The sequence below is a fragment of the Coregonus clupeaformis genome, chromosome 17 (genome assembly GCF_020615455.1).
Source record: "Coregonus clupeaformis isolate EN_2021a chromosome 17, ASM2061545v1, whole genome shotgun sequence".
NCBI classification, from domain to species: Eukaryota; Metazoa; Chordata; class Actinopteri; order Salmoniformes; family Salmonidae; genus Coregonus; species Coregonus clupeaformis.
Genome location: NC_059208.1, coordinates 73,542,005 through 73,562,713, shown reverse-complemented (window position 1 = coordinate 73,562,713; position 20,709 = coordinate 73,542,005). Strand labels below are relative to the sequence as shown.

Sequence of the window (20,709 nt, the reverse complement as noted above, 5' to 3'; positions counted from 1 at the left end):
TCATCCAATCAATGACAGTTATGGATGATTATCTGTCTTTACTAAATGTTTGTGATGTGGTCTGTTAAAGGCACACAATGTACTGTGCCATTGTGTTATATTGAATTTGAAAGAATATTCCAATCCAGATGCACTCTGATACAAAAACAAGCATTATGTAAGGTCCACACTATGACAACTATCTGATGACTGTCGGGGAATTGAACACACAAAGTCAACAACAGTGCCTCTGATTCTCAGGCTAACAGCTTGCGTTTGTATGAAGCTAACAATGCTCTTTACCTCCCACTGCTGCCTCTTCATTGGTTCAGTCAGTGAGGCATTCGTCTGGTGGCTGTGATAATGAGCCTTGACCTTTGGAACTTGCCTTGTTGACCTGGTTTCATGTAGAGCTATCACAGGTGTCTTCCAATTATCCTTAATTGTCAAGGCCAAGCACAGAAGTAATTATTCACTTAAAGGTTAACTTCACCGCTAGACACTATTTGGTGGTGTTTTTCACCATTCTCCCTACATAATTGAGTGATAAGAGGTGTTTCAGACATAATTATGCGCCATAGCGGTATATATTTTTCTACGACGGGAAACTTCATTGGTTGATTGAGCCTGCTGTCTGATCTAAAAATAAATGTTTTGTAGCAATTATAGTGGCCTTTGTGTTTCGCCGATTGCGCCGTCACGCTAGCAGTGAGTAGATATGGTTGTCTTTGTTCAATAGTCATTGGACTTGTCTCAATCTGCCATGACATTGCAGGATTTCTAGGTTGACTCATTTTCCCTGGATTTGTAAAGATTACAGCCTGACGGGAGCACTACTTCCTTGTCCAATTGTGTTCCCACCCTTGAAGGCAGGCTTTTCAAAAAAGGGGCCGTACTAGTTTCTACAGGGTCACGGGAGCTATGTTACCGTGCACTGTCTGAGATGGCTAGCTAAATAAATAAGTACAATGGCTGCTTCTGTTTCCTCTTTCCAAGAAGAGCTGGACGACTAAACAGTTTCTGATGTTCTTTTACATACTAACATAGGCACATACTGCCCTACTCATTTGAGTTCTTACTGGAGAGGGTCACTACAGACTCCATGGAACGTGTGTGTGACAGACCATCGAAGTTTCAATGAACATATGGATAGAGGTGTGCTGGAAACGTTCTTCAGAACCTCCAAGATCAACTGGTGGCGGCAGCCTAGACCAGCTGGACCAGGAGGGCAAATGAAAATCAAGTTGTTTTGCTGCGCTAGCTAGCAGTATAGCTAAGTTCTCTTTTCACACAAGGCAGTGTTGTTCAGTACAATATCATTTTGTGATCGATTCGACCATAACGGGGCTTGCTAGTACCACTACAAGCCAAGCTAGCCAAGTTGACCTAGCTAGCTTTGTTTGCAATACCCAAAATGTAATTTTGCTTAACGTTATAGCTAGCTAGCTTACCTTGCCTCAGTGCATCTCATTAGGACAAGGGGCTAAACTGGAGAAATGTTTTGATGATGAAGAGTAAAGGAATAACTTAGATTTTACGACTCAATCTTTGTTGTAGCTAGCTAAAGTGTCTGTGAAAAATTTACAAAATAGTAAAAATTGTATAAAAGTGTATATATTTATATCTTATATTTCATTGTTGACAGCCAGTAGACACCATGTTTACATTGGAGAAGGTGACGCATTTAAATTATGTTGTGCAATGTAAGTTGTTTTCCTTGTTGGGATATATTTGTTGTCTTAAGGGGGAAGGTGTTACAGGTTTTAGTTTTTCCATTTGTGTTTTGAGGTTGGACTTTAGCTTGTTAGCACACAGGGCACACCGATTGGTGTCACCTCACTAGTCAGTATGTGTTACACCTGTGCTGATTGCCATCTCGTTAGTGGGAAGGTGTTTCACCTGTGCTGGCCCAGGTGCTATTTAAGTGGCTGGCCCCAGTGCGCTAGTTGTCTTAATAGATGCAGAGGGTTAAAGCCTTTAGTTGGCGCGCCCTTTTTTGTTATAGACAAACAATCCATCTGATTTCCCCAATTTTGTATTTTGGTTTGCTTCCTGTCTTTAAGTTTGGTGTGGATTTTTATTTTTGTTTGCCTCTTCTTGGGCAAATTTAGTGGACGCTCATGGTGGGTGTCTTTTAGGTTCCAGTTGTTGTTGCTAGTCAACTTTCAGTGGACACCCCATTAGTCTTTCAGAACCCCACCTGTTTTGTTTTGGTTGTCAGTGACTTTGTTAGTTTCCTCCTCCTGTTTAGCAAAATTGGTTTTTCTTGATGGGGAACGTAACAAAATAATCTGCATTGTGCTGCTGCAGTAGGAATTCAGACAGAATACAGACAATGATTGACCATGAAAGTATAATGTTTTTGTCATTCTTAGACAATAACGCTTGGTGGCCTATAGCTGCTTTTTGGTATTTGTTCTACAGGTGCAGCTCAATAAATTAGAATATTGTGGAAAAATTAAGTAATTTCAATAATTCAATTGACAAAGTGAAACTCATATTGTGGATTAATTACACAAAAAGTGAAATAGTTCAAGCCTGTATTTGTTTTAATCTTGATGATTACGGCTTACAGCTCATGAATACACCAAATTCAGTATCTCAGAAAATTAGAATATTGTGAAAAAGTTCAATATTGTAGACTCAAGGTGTCACACTCTAATCAGCTAACTAACTCAAAACACCTGCGAAGGTTTCCTGAGCCTTTAAATCAGGGTTCTTCAATTCCGGTCCTGGAGGGCCGAAACACTTCTGTTTTTTATTTCTACCTGGTAGTTAATTGTACTCACCTGGTGTCCCAGGTCTGAATTAGCCCCTGATTAGAAGGAGAGGATGAAAAACAGAGGTGTTTCGGCCCTCCAGGACCGGAATTGAAGAACCCTGCTTTAAATGGTCTCTCAGTCCAGTTCAGTAGGCTTCACAATCATGGGGAAGACTGCTGACTTGACAGTTGTGCAGAAGACAGTCATCAACACCCTCCACAAGAAGGGAAAGCCTCAAAAGATCATTGCTAAAGAAGCTGGCTGTTCACAGAGTGCTGTATACAAGCATATTTACATTTACATTTAAGTCATTTAGCAGATGCTTTTATCCAGAGCGACTTACAAATTCATGGAAAATCGAGTGGAAGGAAGAAGTGTGGTAGGAAAAGGTGCACAAGCAACAGGGATAACCGGAGCCTTGAGAGGATTGCCAAGCAAAGGCCATTCAAAAATGTGGGGGAGTGGACTGAGGCAGGAGTCAGTGCATCAAGAGCCACCACGCACAGACGTATCCAGGAAATGGGCTACAACTGTCGCATTCCTCGTGTCGAGCCAATGTCAGAAGCGTCTTACCTGGACTAAGGAGAAAAATAACTGGTCTGTCGCTCAGTGGTCCAAAGTCCTCTTTTCAGATGAAAGTACATTTTGCATTTCATTTGGCAATCAAGGTCCCAGAGTCTGGAGGAAGAGTGGAGAGGCACAGAATCCAAGTTGCTTGAAGTCGAGTGTGAAGTTTCCACAGTCAGTGATGATTTGGGGAGCCATGTCATCTTCTGGTGTTGGTCAACTGTGTTTCATCAAGTCCAAAGTCAACTCGGCCATCTACCAGGAAATGTTAGAGCACTTCATGCTTTCTTCTGCTGACAAGCTTTATGATTTCATTTTCCAGCAGGACTTGGCACCTGCCCACACTGCCAAAGGTACCAATACCAGGTTCAATGACCATGGGATTACTGTGCTTGATTGGCCAGCAAACTCGCCTGATCTGAACCCCATAGAGAATTTATGGGGTATTGTCAAGAGGAAGATGAGAGACACGAGACCCAACAATGCAGACGAGCTGAAGGCCGCTATCGACTGAATGCATGTACAAGAACATACTTTTCAGAAGGCCTACATGTCTGTATTCAATTTCATTTTTTCACTGGTCTTATGTCATATTCACATTTTCTGAGATACTGAATTTGGGGTTTTCATGAGCTGTAAGTCGTAATCATCAAGATTAAAACAAATACAGGCTTTAACTATTTCACCTTTTGTGTAATTAATCCACAATATGAGTTTCACTTTGTCAATTGAATTATTGAAATTACTTACCTTTTCCACAATATTCTAATTTATTGAGCTGCACCTGTACATGGGGAAAAGCTAGGCACAGGACACCAACTCCCCTTGCCTGCATGTGTTGTTGGGGCCATTCGAGCAATTCAAGAGAAGATGTGAATGGTCCATAACAACAATCTCGCCTTGTATCAAAGTGACTCTGAACACCTGACTGCACCCCCCAAACAGACCATATCATATGCAAGTAGTCCCTTTGTAGAACTGTAGTATTTATTATAGGCATTAGTATACTTCTCTTCTACTGTATACATTGCCATAACTGTTGCTGCATGCTGCTGTGTAAATTAACCTGTCTCCAGAGCAAATCAACTTTGTCTTGAATACAAGCCATGTCTACTTATTTGTATATTGACACACTAATCTGTTTTATTGAAACATGTTTACTTGCCTCCAAATGAAAGTTGAAATGATACACCAACTCCCTGCATCATTTGTTTTAGCAGTAAGATTGTAGCTAGTTACTGCCAAATACATTTCATGAATATCACAATGAATTGATCCAGAAGTTGACGTCAACACTATTGGTTTCTGATGCAGTTGGAATCATTTAGACACTTGCAAAAAACAAACTTTATATCAAACTCCATTATATACATATGTACAAGAGCTAGCAATATCTATACCACAATGCAGTTGTGCGCATACTAGGCATTCTATATTATACTATAACATCAGTCTAACTGAAAATGTACGTTGTGTTGGCTTTATGTTCCAGACCGGGTCCGGAATGTTCTTTAGCTTGTGAACCTCGTCTTGTGTTTGGCAATGGCAGCTGGTCTGGCAGAACTTAATGCACTCCATGAACTTGGACTCAGACTATACACTTTGGCTCATGCCAGCCCCGTGCAGTCTTCCTCTTCCAAGTACAATAATGTTGAGCTTGTTCCCAGCTGAAAGCTTTCATCCAATGGGTCTACAGCACAGGTGTCAAACTCATTCAACGGAGGGCCGAGTGTCTGCAGGTTTTTGCTCCTCCCTTGTATTTAATTATGAATTAAGGTCACTAATTAGTCAGGAACTCCCCTCACCTGGTTGTCTAGGTCTTAATTGAAAGGGGGGGGGGGGAAACAGCAGACACTAGGCCCTCCATGGAATGAGTCTGACACCCCTGGTCTACAGGATCTGTGTTACTAAAGCTGGTGTCAAGGTCATCAGCAGCAGCAGGATTAGTCTGTAGGGCATACACTAGTCAGTGATTAGCCAACATTTTACTATTTTGTCCCCATCAATACACACTCAAGGTACTATATCCACCCATCCCCCTCGTGTCAATAGATCATGCTGACTAACCTTCACCCACAATACAGACACCAGTCAGTCACCCACACCATCCCCTCCTTACTAATAACTGCTTTTCTCCAATTTAGACTTCACGCTTTGCATAAACAATCAACTAAGCCTCCATAATACAGAAAACTACAGAAGTTGTAGCCTAATTTTAAACACACCAACTTTGACAACAAGACATGGAACATGTTTATGCCTAGCTCCAGTATATTTATTTGCTCATCATGGAGTCGTGGAAAGATTTAGCAAGAATGACTTGCACTAGTTCCTGGTGCTGCGCTTGATGTTGATGCCGCTGCAGATGTTGATGAGATCGGACTCTGTAAATAGAACACATACATAGCCCAGACAAGTTAGCCTCTGGGTCGTTAATTAGCTAACGGTAGGCTGTAGCTAATGTAACCTAAGGTAGCTAAAGTTAGCTTGCAAAGTTACAAACCATATCGCCAGATAACAGCTGGCTAATTACATTGATTTGCTTTGGAATTATTTGGAATTATGAAAGCTAGCTAGATGGATTTTGGTTTAGATAAACAAATGTAGTTCGCTAGCTAGTTACCTCTGCTCAACTTCTTAGTAAGGTAACCAATTAAATGTTACCCCAGCAGCCTGGGCTTGCTTGTAATTTGTACATCCAGGTACTGAGCACCACACCGTGACTAAACTTTACAGTTGTTGTCGTCACAAAAATATAAATAAATTGTTCTTCACAAGCCGATGTTCTATGAAGGGGTTGCTGGTCCAGTGATTAACGTTCGCTACCTGTTGACACCCATTCTCAAACGGATCCACCTCGACAGGTGCGGTACCACGTCCTGAAATCGCTATGAATTCTGAGTAACACTTTACAGTAAGGTTCCATTTGTAAAGGGTTTATAAAGGGGTTATAATTACGGTTATTTAATCATTTGTAAATGCATTATAAACCATTAATAAATGGTTATATCGCATTGGTCAAAATAGTGCAATAACTGGTCAGTGTTTGCCAAATAGTGAGCCAATATTTCCTTCGTTATTAACCATTTATAAATGCACACCAATAATGTCTTGAGATGAAGCCTTAATTCCTGGAATAAATAAGTGTACTAATGCATCATCAGGGTTTCAAACGTGGGGCAAGACACCAGTGGAGGCTGCTGAGGGGAGGACGGCTCATAATAATGGCTGGAACGGCGCTAATGGAATAATAATGGCATCAAACCATGTGTTTGATGTATTTGATACCATTCCTATAATGGCGCTCCAGCCATTACCACGAGCCCTTCCTCCGCAATTAAGGTGCCACCAACCTCCTGTGCAAGAGACATTATGGGAGTTAACCATTGGTCTGAAAACCAACCAATTCTGTTCCTGGGACAAAGCAACGATGCATTACACCCAAAAATGAGAAAATATCTATTGTTTAACTGTGCAACCATTGAAAATAAGGTTGCATGATGATACATAAGGGTTCAATATTATACACATTTGTAAGTGCATTTATAAATGGTTAATAGCTGGAGGTAAATAGTGACTAACTATTTGGCAAGCACTGTATGGCTAGCACACTATTTAATGGTTTATAATGCATCTACAAATGATTAAATAACTAACGTAATTACAAACCCTTTACAAATAGAATATTATGGTAAAGTGTTACCAAATTCTGGATATTGTGGTTTGCTTAAAACCAGGAAACGCAGATGGCCCTTTTCTACAGGTGAGATGCAGAAACGTTCGTATTTGCGTGTAGTTAGGAAATTCTCTATTTTCTTATGACTTATGTCCAATCAGAGACCCGAACATGATCTGACACATTTTGTTACATTACAGCCTTATTCTAAAATGTAATTGTTTTTTCCCCCTCAATCTATACACAATACCCCATAATGACAAAGCAAAAACAGGTTTTTATAAATTTTTGCTAATTTATTAAAAATAAACATATCACATTTACATAAGTACATAAGTATTCAGACCCTTTTCTCAGTACTTTGTTGAAGCACTGTTGGCAGCAATTACAGCATTGAGTCTTCTTAGGTATGACGCTACAAGCTTGGCACACCTGTATTTGGGGAGTTGCTCCCATTCTTCTCTGCAGATCCTCTCAAGCTCTGTCAGGTTAGATGGGGAGTGTTGCTGCACAGCTATTTTCAGGTCTCTCCAGAGATGTTTGATCGGGTTCTGGCTGGGCCACTAAAGGACATTCAGAGACTTGTCCCGAAGCCACTCCTGTGTTGTATTGGCTGTGTGCTTAGGGTCTGAGGTCCTGAGCACTCTGGAGCAGGTTTTCATCAAGGATCTCGCTGTACTTTCCTCCATTCATCTTTGCCTCGATCCTGACTAGTCTCCCAGTCCCTGTCGCTGAAAAACATCCCCACAGCATGATGCTGCCACCACCATGCTTCACCGTAGAGATGGTGCAAGGTTTCCTCCAGACGTGACGCTTGGCATTCAGGCAAATGAGTTCAATCTTGGTTTCATCAGACCAGAGAATCTTGTTTCTCATGGTCTGAGAGTCTTTAGTTGCCTTTTGGCAAACTCCAAGCAGGCTGTCATGTGCCTTTTACTGAGGAGTTGCTTCCTTCTGGCCACTCTCCCATTAAGGCCTGATTGGTGGATAGCTGCAGAGATGGTTGTCCTTCTGGAAGGTTCTCCCAGCTCCACAGAAGAACTCTAGAGCTCTGTCAGAGTGACCGTCGGGTTCTTGGTCACCTCCCTGACCAAGGCCCTTCTCCCCAATTGCTCAGTTTGGCCAGACGGCCAACTCTAGGAGTCTTGGAGGTTCCAAACTTATTCCATTTAAGAATGATGGAGGCCACTGTGTTCTTGGGGATCTTCAATGCTGCAGACATTTTTTGGTACCCTTCCCCAGATCTGTGCCTCGACGCAATCATGTCTCAGAGCTCTACGGACAATTCCTTCGACATCATGGCTTGGTTTTTGTTCTGACATGCACTGTCATCTGTGGGACCTTCTATAGACAGTTGTGTGCCTTTCCAAATCATGTCCAATCAATTGAATTTACCACAGGTGGACTCCAATCAAGTTGTAGAAACATCAAGGATGATCAATTGAAACAGGATGCACCTGAGCTCAATTCCGAGTCTCATAGCAAAGAGTGAATACTTATGTAAATAAAGTATTTCTGTTTTTTATACAGTGGCAAACATTTCTAAAAACCTGTTTTCGCTTTGTCATTATCGGGTATTGTGTGTAGATTGCTCAGAGAAAAATATTTAATCAAATCAAATTTTATTGGCCACATGCGCCGAATACAACAGGTGCAGACATTACAGTGAAATGCTTACTTACAGCCCTTAACCAATAGTGCATTTATTTTTAACAAAAAAGTAAAAATTAAACAACAACAAAAAAAGTGTTGAGAAAAAAAGAGCAGAAGTAAAACAAAATAACAGTAGGGAGGCTATATATACAGGGGGGTGCCGGTGCAGAGTCAATGTGCGGGGGCACCGGCTAGTTGAAGTAATATGTACACGTGGGCAGAGTTAAAGTGACTATGCATAAATAATTAACAGAGTAGCAGCAGCGTAAAAGGATGGGGTGGGGGGGGCAGTGCAAATAGTCTGGGTAGCCATGATTAGCTGTTCAGGAGTCTTATGGCTTGGGGGTAGAAGCTGTTGAGAAGTCTTTTGGACCTAGACTTGGCACTCCGGTACCGCTTGCCGTGCGGTAGCAGAGAGAACAGTCTATGACTAGGGTGGCTGGAGTCTTTGACAATTTTGAGGGCTTTCCTCTGACACCGCCTGGTATAGAGGTCCTGGATGGCAGGAAGCTTGGCCCCAGTGATGTACTGGGTCGTATGCACTACCCTCTGTAGTGCCTTGCGGTCAGAGGCCAAGCAGTTGCCATACCAGGCGGTGATGCAACCAGTCAGGATGCTCTCGATGTTGCAGCTGTAGAATTTTTTGAGGATCTGAGGACCCATGCCAAATCTTTTCAGTCTCCTGAGGGGGAATAGGCTTTGTCGTGCCCTCTTCACGACTGTCTTGGTGTGTTTGGACCATGATAGTTCGTTGGTGATGTGGACACCAAGGAACTTGAAGCTCTCAACCTGTTCCACTACAGCCCCGTCGATGAGAATGGGGGCGTGCTCAGTCCTCTTTTCTTCCCTGTAGTCCACAATCATCTCCTTTGTCTTGCTCACGTTGAGGGAGAGGTTGTTGTCCTGGCACCACACGGCCAGGTCTCTGACCTCCTCCCTATAGGCTGTCTCATCGTTGTCAGTGATCAGGCCTACCACTGTTGTGTCGTCGGCAAACTTAATGATGGTGTTGGAGTCGTGCCTGGCCATGCAGTCATGGGTGAACAGGGAGTACAGGAGGGGACTGAGCACGCACCCCTGAGGGGCCCCCGTGTTGAGGATCAGTGTGGCAGATGTGTTGTTACCTACCCTTACCACTTGGGGGCGGCCTGTCAGGAAGTCCAGGATCCAGTTGCAGAGGGAGGTGTTTAGTCCCAGTATCCTTAGCTTAGTGATGAGCTTTGAGGGCACTATGGTGTTGAATGCTGAGCTGTAGTCAATGAATAGCATTCTCACGTAGGTGTTCCTCTTGTCCAGGTGGGAAAGGGCAGTGTGGAGTGCAATAGAGATTGCATCATCTGTGGATCTGTTGGGGTGGTATGCAAATTGGAGTGGGTCTAGGGTTTCTGGGATAATGCTGTTGATGTGAGCCATGACCAGCCTTTCGAAGCACTTCATGGCTACAGACGTCAGTGCTACGGGTCGGTAGTCATTTAGGCAGGTTATCTTAGAGTCCTTGGGCACAGGGACTATGGTGGTCTGCTTGAAACATGTTGGTATTACAGACTCAATCAGGGACATGTTGAAAATGTCAGTGAAGACACTTGCCAGTTGGTCAGCACATGCTCGGAGTACACGTCCTGGTAATCCGTCTGGCCCTGCGGCCTTGTGAATGTTGACCTGCTTAAAAGTCTTACTCACATCGGCTACGGAGAGCATGATCACATTGTCATCCGGAACAGCTGGTGCTCTCATGCATGCTTCAGTGTTGCTTGCCTCGAAGCGAGCATATAAGTGGTTTAGCTCGTCTGGAAGTCTTGTGTCACTGGGCAGCTCGCGGCTGTGCTTCCCTTTGTAGTCTGTAATAGTTTTCAAGCCCTGCCACATCCGACGAGCGTCAGAGCCAGTGAAGTACGATTCAATCTTAGTCCTGTATTGACTCTTTGCCTGTTTGATGGTTCGTCGGAGGGCATAGCGGGATTTCTTATAAGCGTCCGGGTTAGAGTCCCGCTCCTTGAAAGCGGCAGCTCTACCCTTTAGCTCAGTGCGGATGTTTCCTGTAATCCATGGCTTCTGGTTGGGGTATGTACGTACGGTCACTGTGGGGACGACATCATCGATGCACTTATTGATGAAGCCAGTGACTGATGTGGTGTACTCCTCAATGCTATCTGAAGAATCCCGGAATATGTTCCAGTCTGTGCAAGCAAAACAGTCCTGTAGCTTAGCATCTGTGTCATCTGACCACTTTTTTATTAACCGAGTCACTGGTGCTTCCTGCTTTAGTTTTTGCTTATAAGCAGGAATCAGGAGGATAGAGTTATGGTCAGATTTGCCAAATGGAGGGCGAGGGAGAGCTTTGTATGCGTCTCTGTGTGTGGAGTAAAGGTGGTCTAGAGTATTTTTTCCTCTGGTTGCACATTTAACATGCTGGTAGAAATTAGGTAGAACGGATGTAAGTTTCCCTGCATTAAAGTCCCCGGTCACTAGGAGCGCTGCATCTGGATGAGCGTTTTCCTGCTGATTTATGGCCTTATACAGCTCATTCAATGCAATCTTAATGCCTGCATTGGTTTGTGGTGGTAAATAGACAGCTATGAAAAATATAGATGAAAACTCTCTTGGTAAATAGTGTGGTCTACAGCTTATCATAAGATACTCTACCTCAGGCGAGCAAAACCTCGAGACTTCCTTAGTATTTGATTTTGTGCACCAGCTGTTGTTTACAAATATACACAGACCGCCACCCCTTGTCTTTCCGGAGTCAGACGTTCTGTCCTGCCGATGTAGCGTATAGCCCGCTAGCTGTATGTTATCCATGTCGTCGTTCAGCCACGACTCGGTGAAACATAAGATATTACAGTTTCTAATGTCCCGTTGGTAGGATAACCGTAATCTTAGGTCATCCAATTTGTTCTCCAATGATTGAAGATTGGCTAATAGGATTGATGGAAGAGGCAGTTTACTCGCTCGCCGTCGGATCCTTACAAGGCACCCCACCCTACGTCCACGATATCTCCGTCTCTTCCTCACGCGAATGACGGGGATTTGGGCCTTGTTGGGTGTCTGTAGGATATCCTTCGCGGCCGCCTCGTTGAAGAAAAAATCTTCGTCCAAATACGAGGTGAGTAATCGCTGTCTTGATATCCAGAAGCTCTTTTTGGTTATAAGAGACGATGGCAGAAACATTATGTACAAAATAAATTACAAATAACGCGGAAAAACACACATAATAGTACAATTGGTTAGAGGGCTGTAAAACGGCAGCCATCTTCTCCGGCGCTGTTCTGTTCAGTGTTCCATTTAATCCATTTTAGAATAAGGCTGTAACGTAACAAAGTGGAAAATGTCAAGGGGTCTGAATACTTTCCGAAGGCACTGTATGTTAATAACATATAAATGGACATATACAGTGAACGAGCAGCGGTGAAATTTCCCTTTAAGAGATGAAATAGCAAAATAGCATTCACTATCACTCTCTGGCTGGGACAGTGAATCAGAAAGCAGCCGAGTCGGTTGGTACAGATGTTGAATCTTAATTTGACCCCTTTCATCGCTAGAGGACAATAATCCTGCAGCAGGAGGATTTTAATGAATATTAAATATTTAGAATCGCTGCCTGAGGGAAGATGGAAGCGGTGTTTGTAGGCTATAGAATAAAATATACTGAACAAAAATATAAACACAACAATTTCAACGATTTTACTGAGTTACAGTTCATATAAGGAAATCAGTCAGTTGAAATAAATTCATTAGGCCCTCATCTATGGATTTCACATGACTGGGCAGGGGCGCTGCCATGGCATAGGCCCAGCCAATCAGAATGAGTTTTTCCTCACAAAAGGGCTTTATTACAGACATAAATACTCCTCAGTTTCATCAGCTGTCCAGGTGGCTGGTTTCAGACGATCCTGCAGGTGAAGAAGCCGGATGTGGAAGTCCTGGGCTGGCATGGTTACACGTGGTCTGCGGTTGTGAGGCCGGTTGGACGTACTGCCAAATTCTCTAAAACGATGTTGGAGGCAGCTTATGGTAGAGAAATGAACATTAAATGATCTGGCAACAGCTCTGGTGGACATTCCTGCAGTCAGCATGCCAATTGCACGCTCCCTCAAAACTTGAGACATCTGTGGCATTGTGTTGTGTGACAAAACTGCACATTTTAGGGGCGGCAGGTAGCTTAGTGGTTAAGAGCGTTGTACCAGTAACCGAAAGGTCGCTGGTTCTAATCCCCAAGCCGACTAGGTGAAAAATCTGTCGATGTGCCCTTGAGCAAGGCACTTAACCCTAATTGCTCCTGTAAGTCGCTCTGGATAAGAGCGTCTGCTAAATGACTTATTATTATTATTATTATTGTCCCCATCACAAGGTGCTGTGTAATGATCATGATGTTTAATCAGCTTCTTGATATGCCACACCTGTCAGGTGGATGGATTATCTTGGCAAAGGAGAAATGCTCACTAACAGGGATATAAACAGATTTGTGCACGAAATTTTTGAGAAAGAAGCTTTTTGTGCGAATGGAACATTTCTGGGATCTTTTATTTCAGCTCATGAAACATGGGACCAACAATTTACATGTTGCGTTTATATTTTTGTTCAGTATAATAAGGTGTCAGTTCAAGTAGCCTATGCAGGCTACAGCGCATCTCATGTGAATTCTTATGTGGATTATAATACACATACATATTTGTAGGGGGTAGATTTATTTTTTAGATCAATTGTTTTATTATATGTTCAAGGCAAGCAATAGGATGAATAAATGTGTGGTAGCCTCAGTGTCTGTGTGGTCCTCCGGTTACAATCTAAGTAACAGTACTTTTACTTAAGTACAGATTTTCAGTACCCATCTCTGCAAATTATACATAGCCTAACTATAAAACGTGGGCGAGCATACATACTGGAGGAAAGTTTATCATTCTACAGTAGGCCTACATCTGTCAATCAACTGATGGCCCAAATCAGCTCATCATCTCAGCCAGGGAAACACAAACAGCCTATTATCGGTTTTCACACCTTTCATTATGTTACAATTGATAGGCTATCGGGTAGCCTATTGGAATATAATCAAATAACAAGGGCCCTCGCTAAACCATCAATATGCTCTAAATTCACCCACACAGCTGATCTCAATTGCAACCATTAATGGTCACATCATTACCGCTCCCTAAAAGATGATGTCGGTGTTAGCTTAGTCAGACATATGTATACAATGACAATGCTCATGTCTCCGCCCTAACAATTGGAGTCGTCGTCCCAAAGGCAGGAAGGCAGGCGACAAGCTTAGGTCTGCATATTAAGCCATTAGAAACGCAATGGGCTTATTCTGGACAGATTTTGGCGAGAATGAGCCCTCTTGCTTCACCTGTTCCGCTCTGCCTTAGTCCTGCTTGACACCAAATTCTTTCAAGATATGTTCGCCTTCTGGTCATCGGAACAACTTAGTACTTTTTGAACAGACTAAGGCGATTTATCTATTTGACAAGCATTCCGTACAATAAAAATAAAGTATTTATTTGTTTAACACAGCAAATCTACTGTGGCACTTTACCCAACATATTGTATGAATGGAAACTAATGTTGGTGTAGCCTACTGTTATTTTATTTTATTCCTATTTATGCTATCCAAAAGTGTCTGGTATGGTCATTTCTTGTCAAGATCGGGGGTAAAATATCCCTGGACTGTCCATATTTGAAATGTGTAACTACATAAAGTAATTCAAGGGGATTTAGTTATTTGTGCCAGCAGGGCTTGGGCCGGAATCGAATCCACACCTACACGGTAGGCCTATATGTGTACACTGAAGGCAGCAGCCCTAACCGCTAGACCACCCCAGGCCACAATTAAACTAAATGTTGACAGTTCATGCTTAAACTTAGGATACACTTTACACTTGTATATCGTAGCCTAGTGGAGACCAATATCTATCTTGTGTGATTAAGCTATATAAAACAACGGTTGTTGTGTATGGCTGCATTTCAGATACATTTTTGTACATTTGAATGTTGCAGTAATAGGACCTAGGCGTAGCGTTTGAGCGAGCGAAAGAGAATATTACTATAATATTATATTATTTTGATAGCAGGCCTGATCCCAATGACTCGCCTGCCCCCGCATGAAGATAAAGAGAGCTGCACATTTTCAAGGAATCACGAGGCTCATTTGAATTTCCTGATGCAGCAGGAAAATTCTCCCTGACAAGAGTGATCAAGTTAATTATTAGTATTATTATTATTAAGATCCGACATCTGTAGCCTAAAGTGTAAAATTAGTCTTGGCAGGAATTTGATTGGCAAGGCTGAGACACGTCGAAATGCACTCTTTTGGGGTTTCTGGAGGTGTCTGCAACGTTTGCTCTTTGAAAGCAGTCATCTTTCTCACTTTTCTCATTGCTCACTGGCCCATGGAGTTATCGACAGTGACACGCTTGGAGGTCTTTGGCCTAATGCTGTACCTTAGCTGTGAGGTGAGGGCTAATAGACTCAGCACAAGCACTTCCCATGACCTGTTTCTGTCCAAATGAAGATATTCAATACTTGCCTCAATTTGTAACAAGCATCTGATGTAATTTGTGTTTTGTGACTGTCCTAACTGAAAAAGTACTTTAACTCCCATTTTGCCATGATACCAAAAAAGAATAACTACCAAGACAGTAAATCAAGAGACACATGGTAATGCAGTATTTGCCCAATTCCGACTATAGGATAGAAACTAAAGGATAGATCTCACCAGAATGAAGTTCTTTGCATCCACTTGATTTTCATTTGAAGGCACTTTGCGATCCATAAAATAATTTGGAGAACAGAAAATCAGCAGTCCTTTGAAGGGTTGGACCTACTAGCTAGAATCACAACAGTAACAATCAGCACCTGGAGAATTACCCAGACCAGAAAGCTTCCCTCTTTCAAACATCTTTCCCTTTATCAAGGAATGATCGAGCAATTGAGTTCCATCCTCCCACTCAAAACCATGACAAACAATTGGTCAGCATTACACCACTACAAATACAAGGAGGTGTGACCTAAGGAAAAGGTGTGGCCTCCATACCTGCTAGTTTGGTATCAAAGGATATGTAGTTATAACGCCAATCAAGGTGGCTGTTTGTTGTGTCTAGAGCTTTGCACATACACTGCAAATTCCTGGACATCAATTCATCAACCGAAATGTCAACAACTGAAAGGTCAAAGGTCAAGCACATTTTTGACATTTGAGCGCTGCCTTTGCATGCAATAGTGATGAGTCATCAGAAGTCCATACATTACACAACCCGCCAATGAATGAGCGAGATGGACGTGACATTTCTGTGGCAGGGGGATGCAGCATTCTCAAAGTATCAAAGCTATCAGTCCTCTGTTTACTAATCCGCCCACTTTTCCCTTTCTCCCTCCCTCAAAACACCATCCCTCCACAGTCAGACACAGAGTTCTGGGACAAGATGCAGGCAGAGTGGGAGGAGCTAGCGCGACGGAACTGGTTAACGGAGAACGAGCAGGCCCAGATCCCCTCCAGTGTGTCGCCTCACGAGAAGGTTACTATTTTCACCTTAGTACTCTGTCTAGATACCCTGTTTAGATGCCTGTTATTTGTTTCCTTCGCATGTGGACATGTTCTACTTAATGAAAGGGAAATATAGCCTATGAACTTGATGATATACAGACCGCAATGGGGGTCTTTTAAGTTTGTAAGTGAGTGCTTCCATAATGTTAGACACAGATCGAAATGTACTGGGGGGAGGGGCTAGTCCGACTCAAGGTGTCATAAAAAAAGGCACCCCCCCTCGCCAAAGCTTCTAATATTTTCACATGACCCTCCCCCTGTAAAATAAATTGAACACCCTCGACCCTCATAGAATTAACTCCAAATAATGTTTACGACCACAAATAACAATAACTGTCGCGACCCTATGTTCATAAACGTCGAGATGAACCTTGCCACTTCAGCATGCCAGTCGATGCCACGCAGGGCTACAGGCTAGGGTAGAAGGTTGAGGGTTCGCCGACCACCACAGACGAGCTCAATCTCCCTGCCTGTTTCATTACACTACGATCAGATCCGGCTGCAGACAATGATCAGCTAAAGGGGAATCAGATTTTCAACATTTTCCATTTTTATAAATTATATAAAATATATGCAACACATTTTCCACCAACAGGTTTCTGTGCCAATGCACCACAACCAATAAAAAAAGCATACCGTCTTCAGACACTTCGATATCATGGTTTGCGTTTTCAACACCAAAATAAATAGACTATGTCAATCTCGACAAACAGAAAATACATCCCTCCCTACCTTGTAGGCTTACCCAGTATTCGAAGGCTTCTCCGAATGTCATTAAACATTTTTGTGTTTTGTAACAGATGTCTCTTTACATTCATCAACTAGCCGCTGCACAGTTTGGATTGATTTGATTTGATTTGTCAGTTTAAAAAATACATATATACACAAATATTTGTTTTAAGTGACCGGGATTGCACAATAAAGTCGAGGACTTCTATTGTGGTCCCAATTTTTTACATATATACATATAGAATTACATAGATAGACATATTACAGAGAAAGAGATGAAAAAATGCTCTACCTCCAGATAAGTATGAGGAGGGAGTTTAAGTACAATTCTTACAAGCTTGTTTGGCTGGTAGCTTATTCTTTAGATGTTTGTGGCTGCTTGTGAACCATGATGTGCAGGCATAACCAAAGTGACACTGGACTAGCGCACTTGCCAGAGTCTTTAGGGTGTCTATAGCTAGGTTTCCATCCAATAACAACACATTTTCATGTGAATATTCTAAAATCTTCATAAAAACAATATGCCATTTAAGAGTTTCCTTTAGGAAAATGTGGTGCCGGACAACATGACAGGAAGATTTTAATTTACAGGACATTTGAGAAATTGTATGGACATCCATATGCATTCAGATCCAACATGGCGCAGCCAGCGCCATCAGAAAAACTAGTGATGTTGGCCAAATCAGCCACATTTGCGTGTCCTTAAAAACAGCCTATAACAAAAACAAAATTGATTGTGTTTCGATGTGTAGCATATGCAAAACTTTATAGCCTTTTCTTAATTGGTTTTTAGGCTACTTTCCTAAAACAATAATGGTCCATCACATGGTTCAGCTGTCAGAAATTTGAGTACTAGATGTATCAGGGCATTGCATACATGGGCCTATAGGCTTAGGTGTCCACTGTATGATATTAATATTTTATTAAAAATATAGCCTATATAAAGGAAGAGAAGATTCAGCCTGACCCCAGAGAGATAGACATATGCTGGTGGCATGCTACGACACCGACATGCTTTCCTTTTTGACATATGGCTACTGCGTCTGCTATACAGATATAGAGGTACAGAAGGAGGGTAATTCATACATTTTCAATCCGAATATTTTCTATAAAGATAAGCATGATATTGTTACATTATAGGAGTAACTCTGGTAGGCCTGAAACAGTCTTTGTCCCCTCAAGTTCAACTGTTGGAGCATCAGGGCGCACTGCCTTCATATCATAGGCCTGCAGTAGCTAAAACTTAATAATAGCCACACCATACCAAACCTTCACAAATGTTTCTAAACTTTATTAGGGTAATATCAAAAGTAAGTCAAGCCATTGTTTATAGGGACAATACGAGAAAATGTAAACCAGGGGGGAAAAAATGCACTGCCCCCTACCCCCCAAAAAAAAACAAACAAACAAACACACAAACCTCCCCAAAGTAAAAAAAACAAGTTTGACAACCCTCCCCTATTTTGGACCACCCCACCCCCCATAAATTTGATCTGTCCCTTAGTTGTACAGTGCTTTGCAAAAGTATTCATCCCCCTTGGCGTTTTTCCTATTTTGTTGCATTACAACCTGTACTTTAAATGGATTTTTATTTGGATTTCATGTAATGGACATACACAAAATAGTCCAAATTGGTGAAGTGAAATGAAAAAAATAACTTCTTTCAAAAAATTCAAAAAAATTAATAATGGAAAAGTGGTGCGTGCGTATGTATTCACCCCCTTTGCTATGAAGCCCCTAAATAAGATCTGGTGCAACCAATTACCTTCAGAAGTCACATAATTAGTTAAATAAAGTCCACATGTGTGCAATCTAAGTATCACATGATCTCAGTATATATACACCTGTTCTGAAAGGCCCCAGAGTCTGCAACACCACTAAGCAAGCGGCACCATGAAGACCAAGGAGCTCTCCAAACAGGTCAGGGACAAAGTTGTGGGGAAGTACAGATCAGGATTGGGTAAAAAAAATATCTGAAACTTTGAACATCCCACGGAGCACCATTAAATCCTTTATTAAAAAATTGAAAGAATATGGCACCACAACAAACCTGCCAAGAGAGTGCCGCCCACCAAAACTCACAGACCAGGCAAGGAGGGCATTAATCAGAGAGGCAACAAAGAGACCAAAGATAACCCTGAAGGAGCTGCAAAGCTCCACAGAGGAGATTGGAGTATCTGTCCATAGGACCACTTTAAGCCGTACACTCCACAGAGCTGGGCTTTACGGAAGAGTGGCCAGAAAAAAGCCATTGCTTAAAGAAAAAAATAAGTAAACACGTTTGGTGTTTGCCAAAAGGCATGTGGGAGACTCCCCAAACATATGGAAGAAGGTACTCTGGTCAGATGAGACTAAAATTGAGCTTTTTGGCCATCAAGGAAAACGCTATGTGTGGCGCAAACCCAACACCTCTCATCACCCCAAGAACACCATCCCCAAAGTGAAGCATGGTGGTGTTAGCATCATGCTGTGGGGATGTTTTTCATCGGCAGGGACTGGGAAACTGGTCAGAATTGAAGGAATGATGGATGGCTAAAATACAGGGAAATTCTTGAGGGAAACCTGTTTCAGTCTTCCAGAGATTTGAGACTGGGATAGAGTTTCACCTTCCAGCTAAAGCAACATTCGAGTGGTTTAAGGGGAAACATTTAAATGTCTTGGAATGGCCTAGTCAAAGCACAGACCTAAATCCAATTGAGAATCTGTGGTATGACATAAAGATTGCTGTACACAAGAAGAACCCATCCAACTTGAAGGAGCTGGAGCAGTTTTGCCTTGAAAAATGGGCAATAATTCCAGTGGCTAGATGTGCCAAGCTTATAGAGACATACCCCAAGAGACTTGCTGCTGTAATTGCTGCAAAGGTGGCTCTACAAAGTATTGACTTTGGGGGGTTGAATAGTTACAGTGAGGGAAAAAAGTATTTGATCCCCTGCTGATTTTTTTATAAGTTTGCCCACTGACAAAGAAATTATCAGTCTATAATTTTAATGGTAGGTTTATTTGAACAGTGAGAGACAAAATAACAACAAAAAAATCCAGAAAAACGCATGTCAAAAATGTTATAAATTGATTTGCATTTTAATGAGGGAAATAAGCATTTGACCCCCTCTCAATCAGAAAGATTTCTGGCTCCCAGGTGTCCTTTATACAGGTAACAAGCTGAGATTAGGAGCACACTCTTAAAGGGAGTGCTCCTAATCTCAGCTTGTTACCTGTATAAAAGACACCTGTCCACAGAAGCAATCAATCAATCAGATTCCAAACCTACACAAGGCTGGAATGGGCTACAAGACCATCGCCAAGCAGCTTGGTGAGAAGGTGACAACAGTTGGTGCGATTATTCGCAAATGGAAGAAACACAAAATAACTGTCAATCTCCCTCGGCCTGGGGCTCCATGCAAGATCTCACCTCGTGGAGATGCAATGATCATGAGAACGGTGAGGAATCAGCCCAGAACTACACGTGAGTTTCTTGTCAATGATCTCAAGGCAGCTGGGACCATAGTCACTAAGAAAACAATTGGTAACACACTACGCCGTGAAGGACTGAAATCCTGCAGCGCCCGCAAGTCCCCCTGCTCAAGAAAGCACATATACATGCCCGTCTGAAGTTTGCCAATGAACATCTGAATGATTCAGAGGAGAACTGGGTGAAAGTGTTGTGGTCAGATGAGACCAAAATTGTGCTCTTTGGCATCAACTCCACTCGCCGTGTTTGGAGGAGGAGGAATGCTGCCTATGACCCCAAGAACACCATCCCCACCGTCCAACATGGAGGTGGAAACATTATGCTTTGGGGGTGT

At 42.3% G+C, this 20,709-nt stretch overlaps 1 protein-coding gene across 1 annotated transcript in view; it reads left to right on the top strand.

Moving 5' to 3' along the window:
* LOC121532944 (PEX5-related protein-like) overlaps nucleotides 1-20,709 on the top strand; it is a 220,362-nt gene that overhangs the window by 175,898 nt on the left and 23,755 nt on the right. Inside the window, exon 7 of the mRNA XM_041838724.1 lies at nucleotides 16,029-16,145. Coding sequence (XP_041694658.1) covers nucleotides 16,029-16,145 — 117 coding nt within the window. The remainder of the gene's footprint in view (nucleotides 1-16,028; nucleotides 16,146-20,709) is intronic.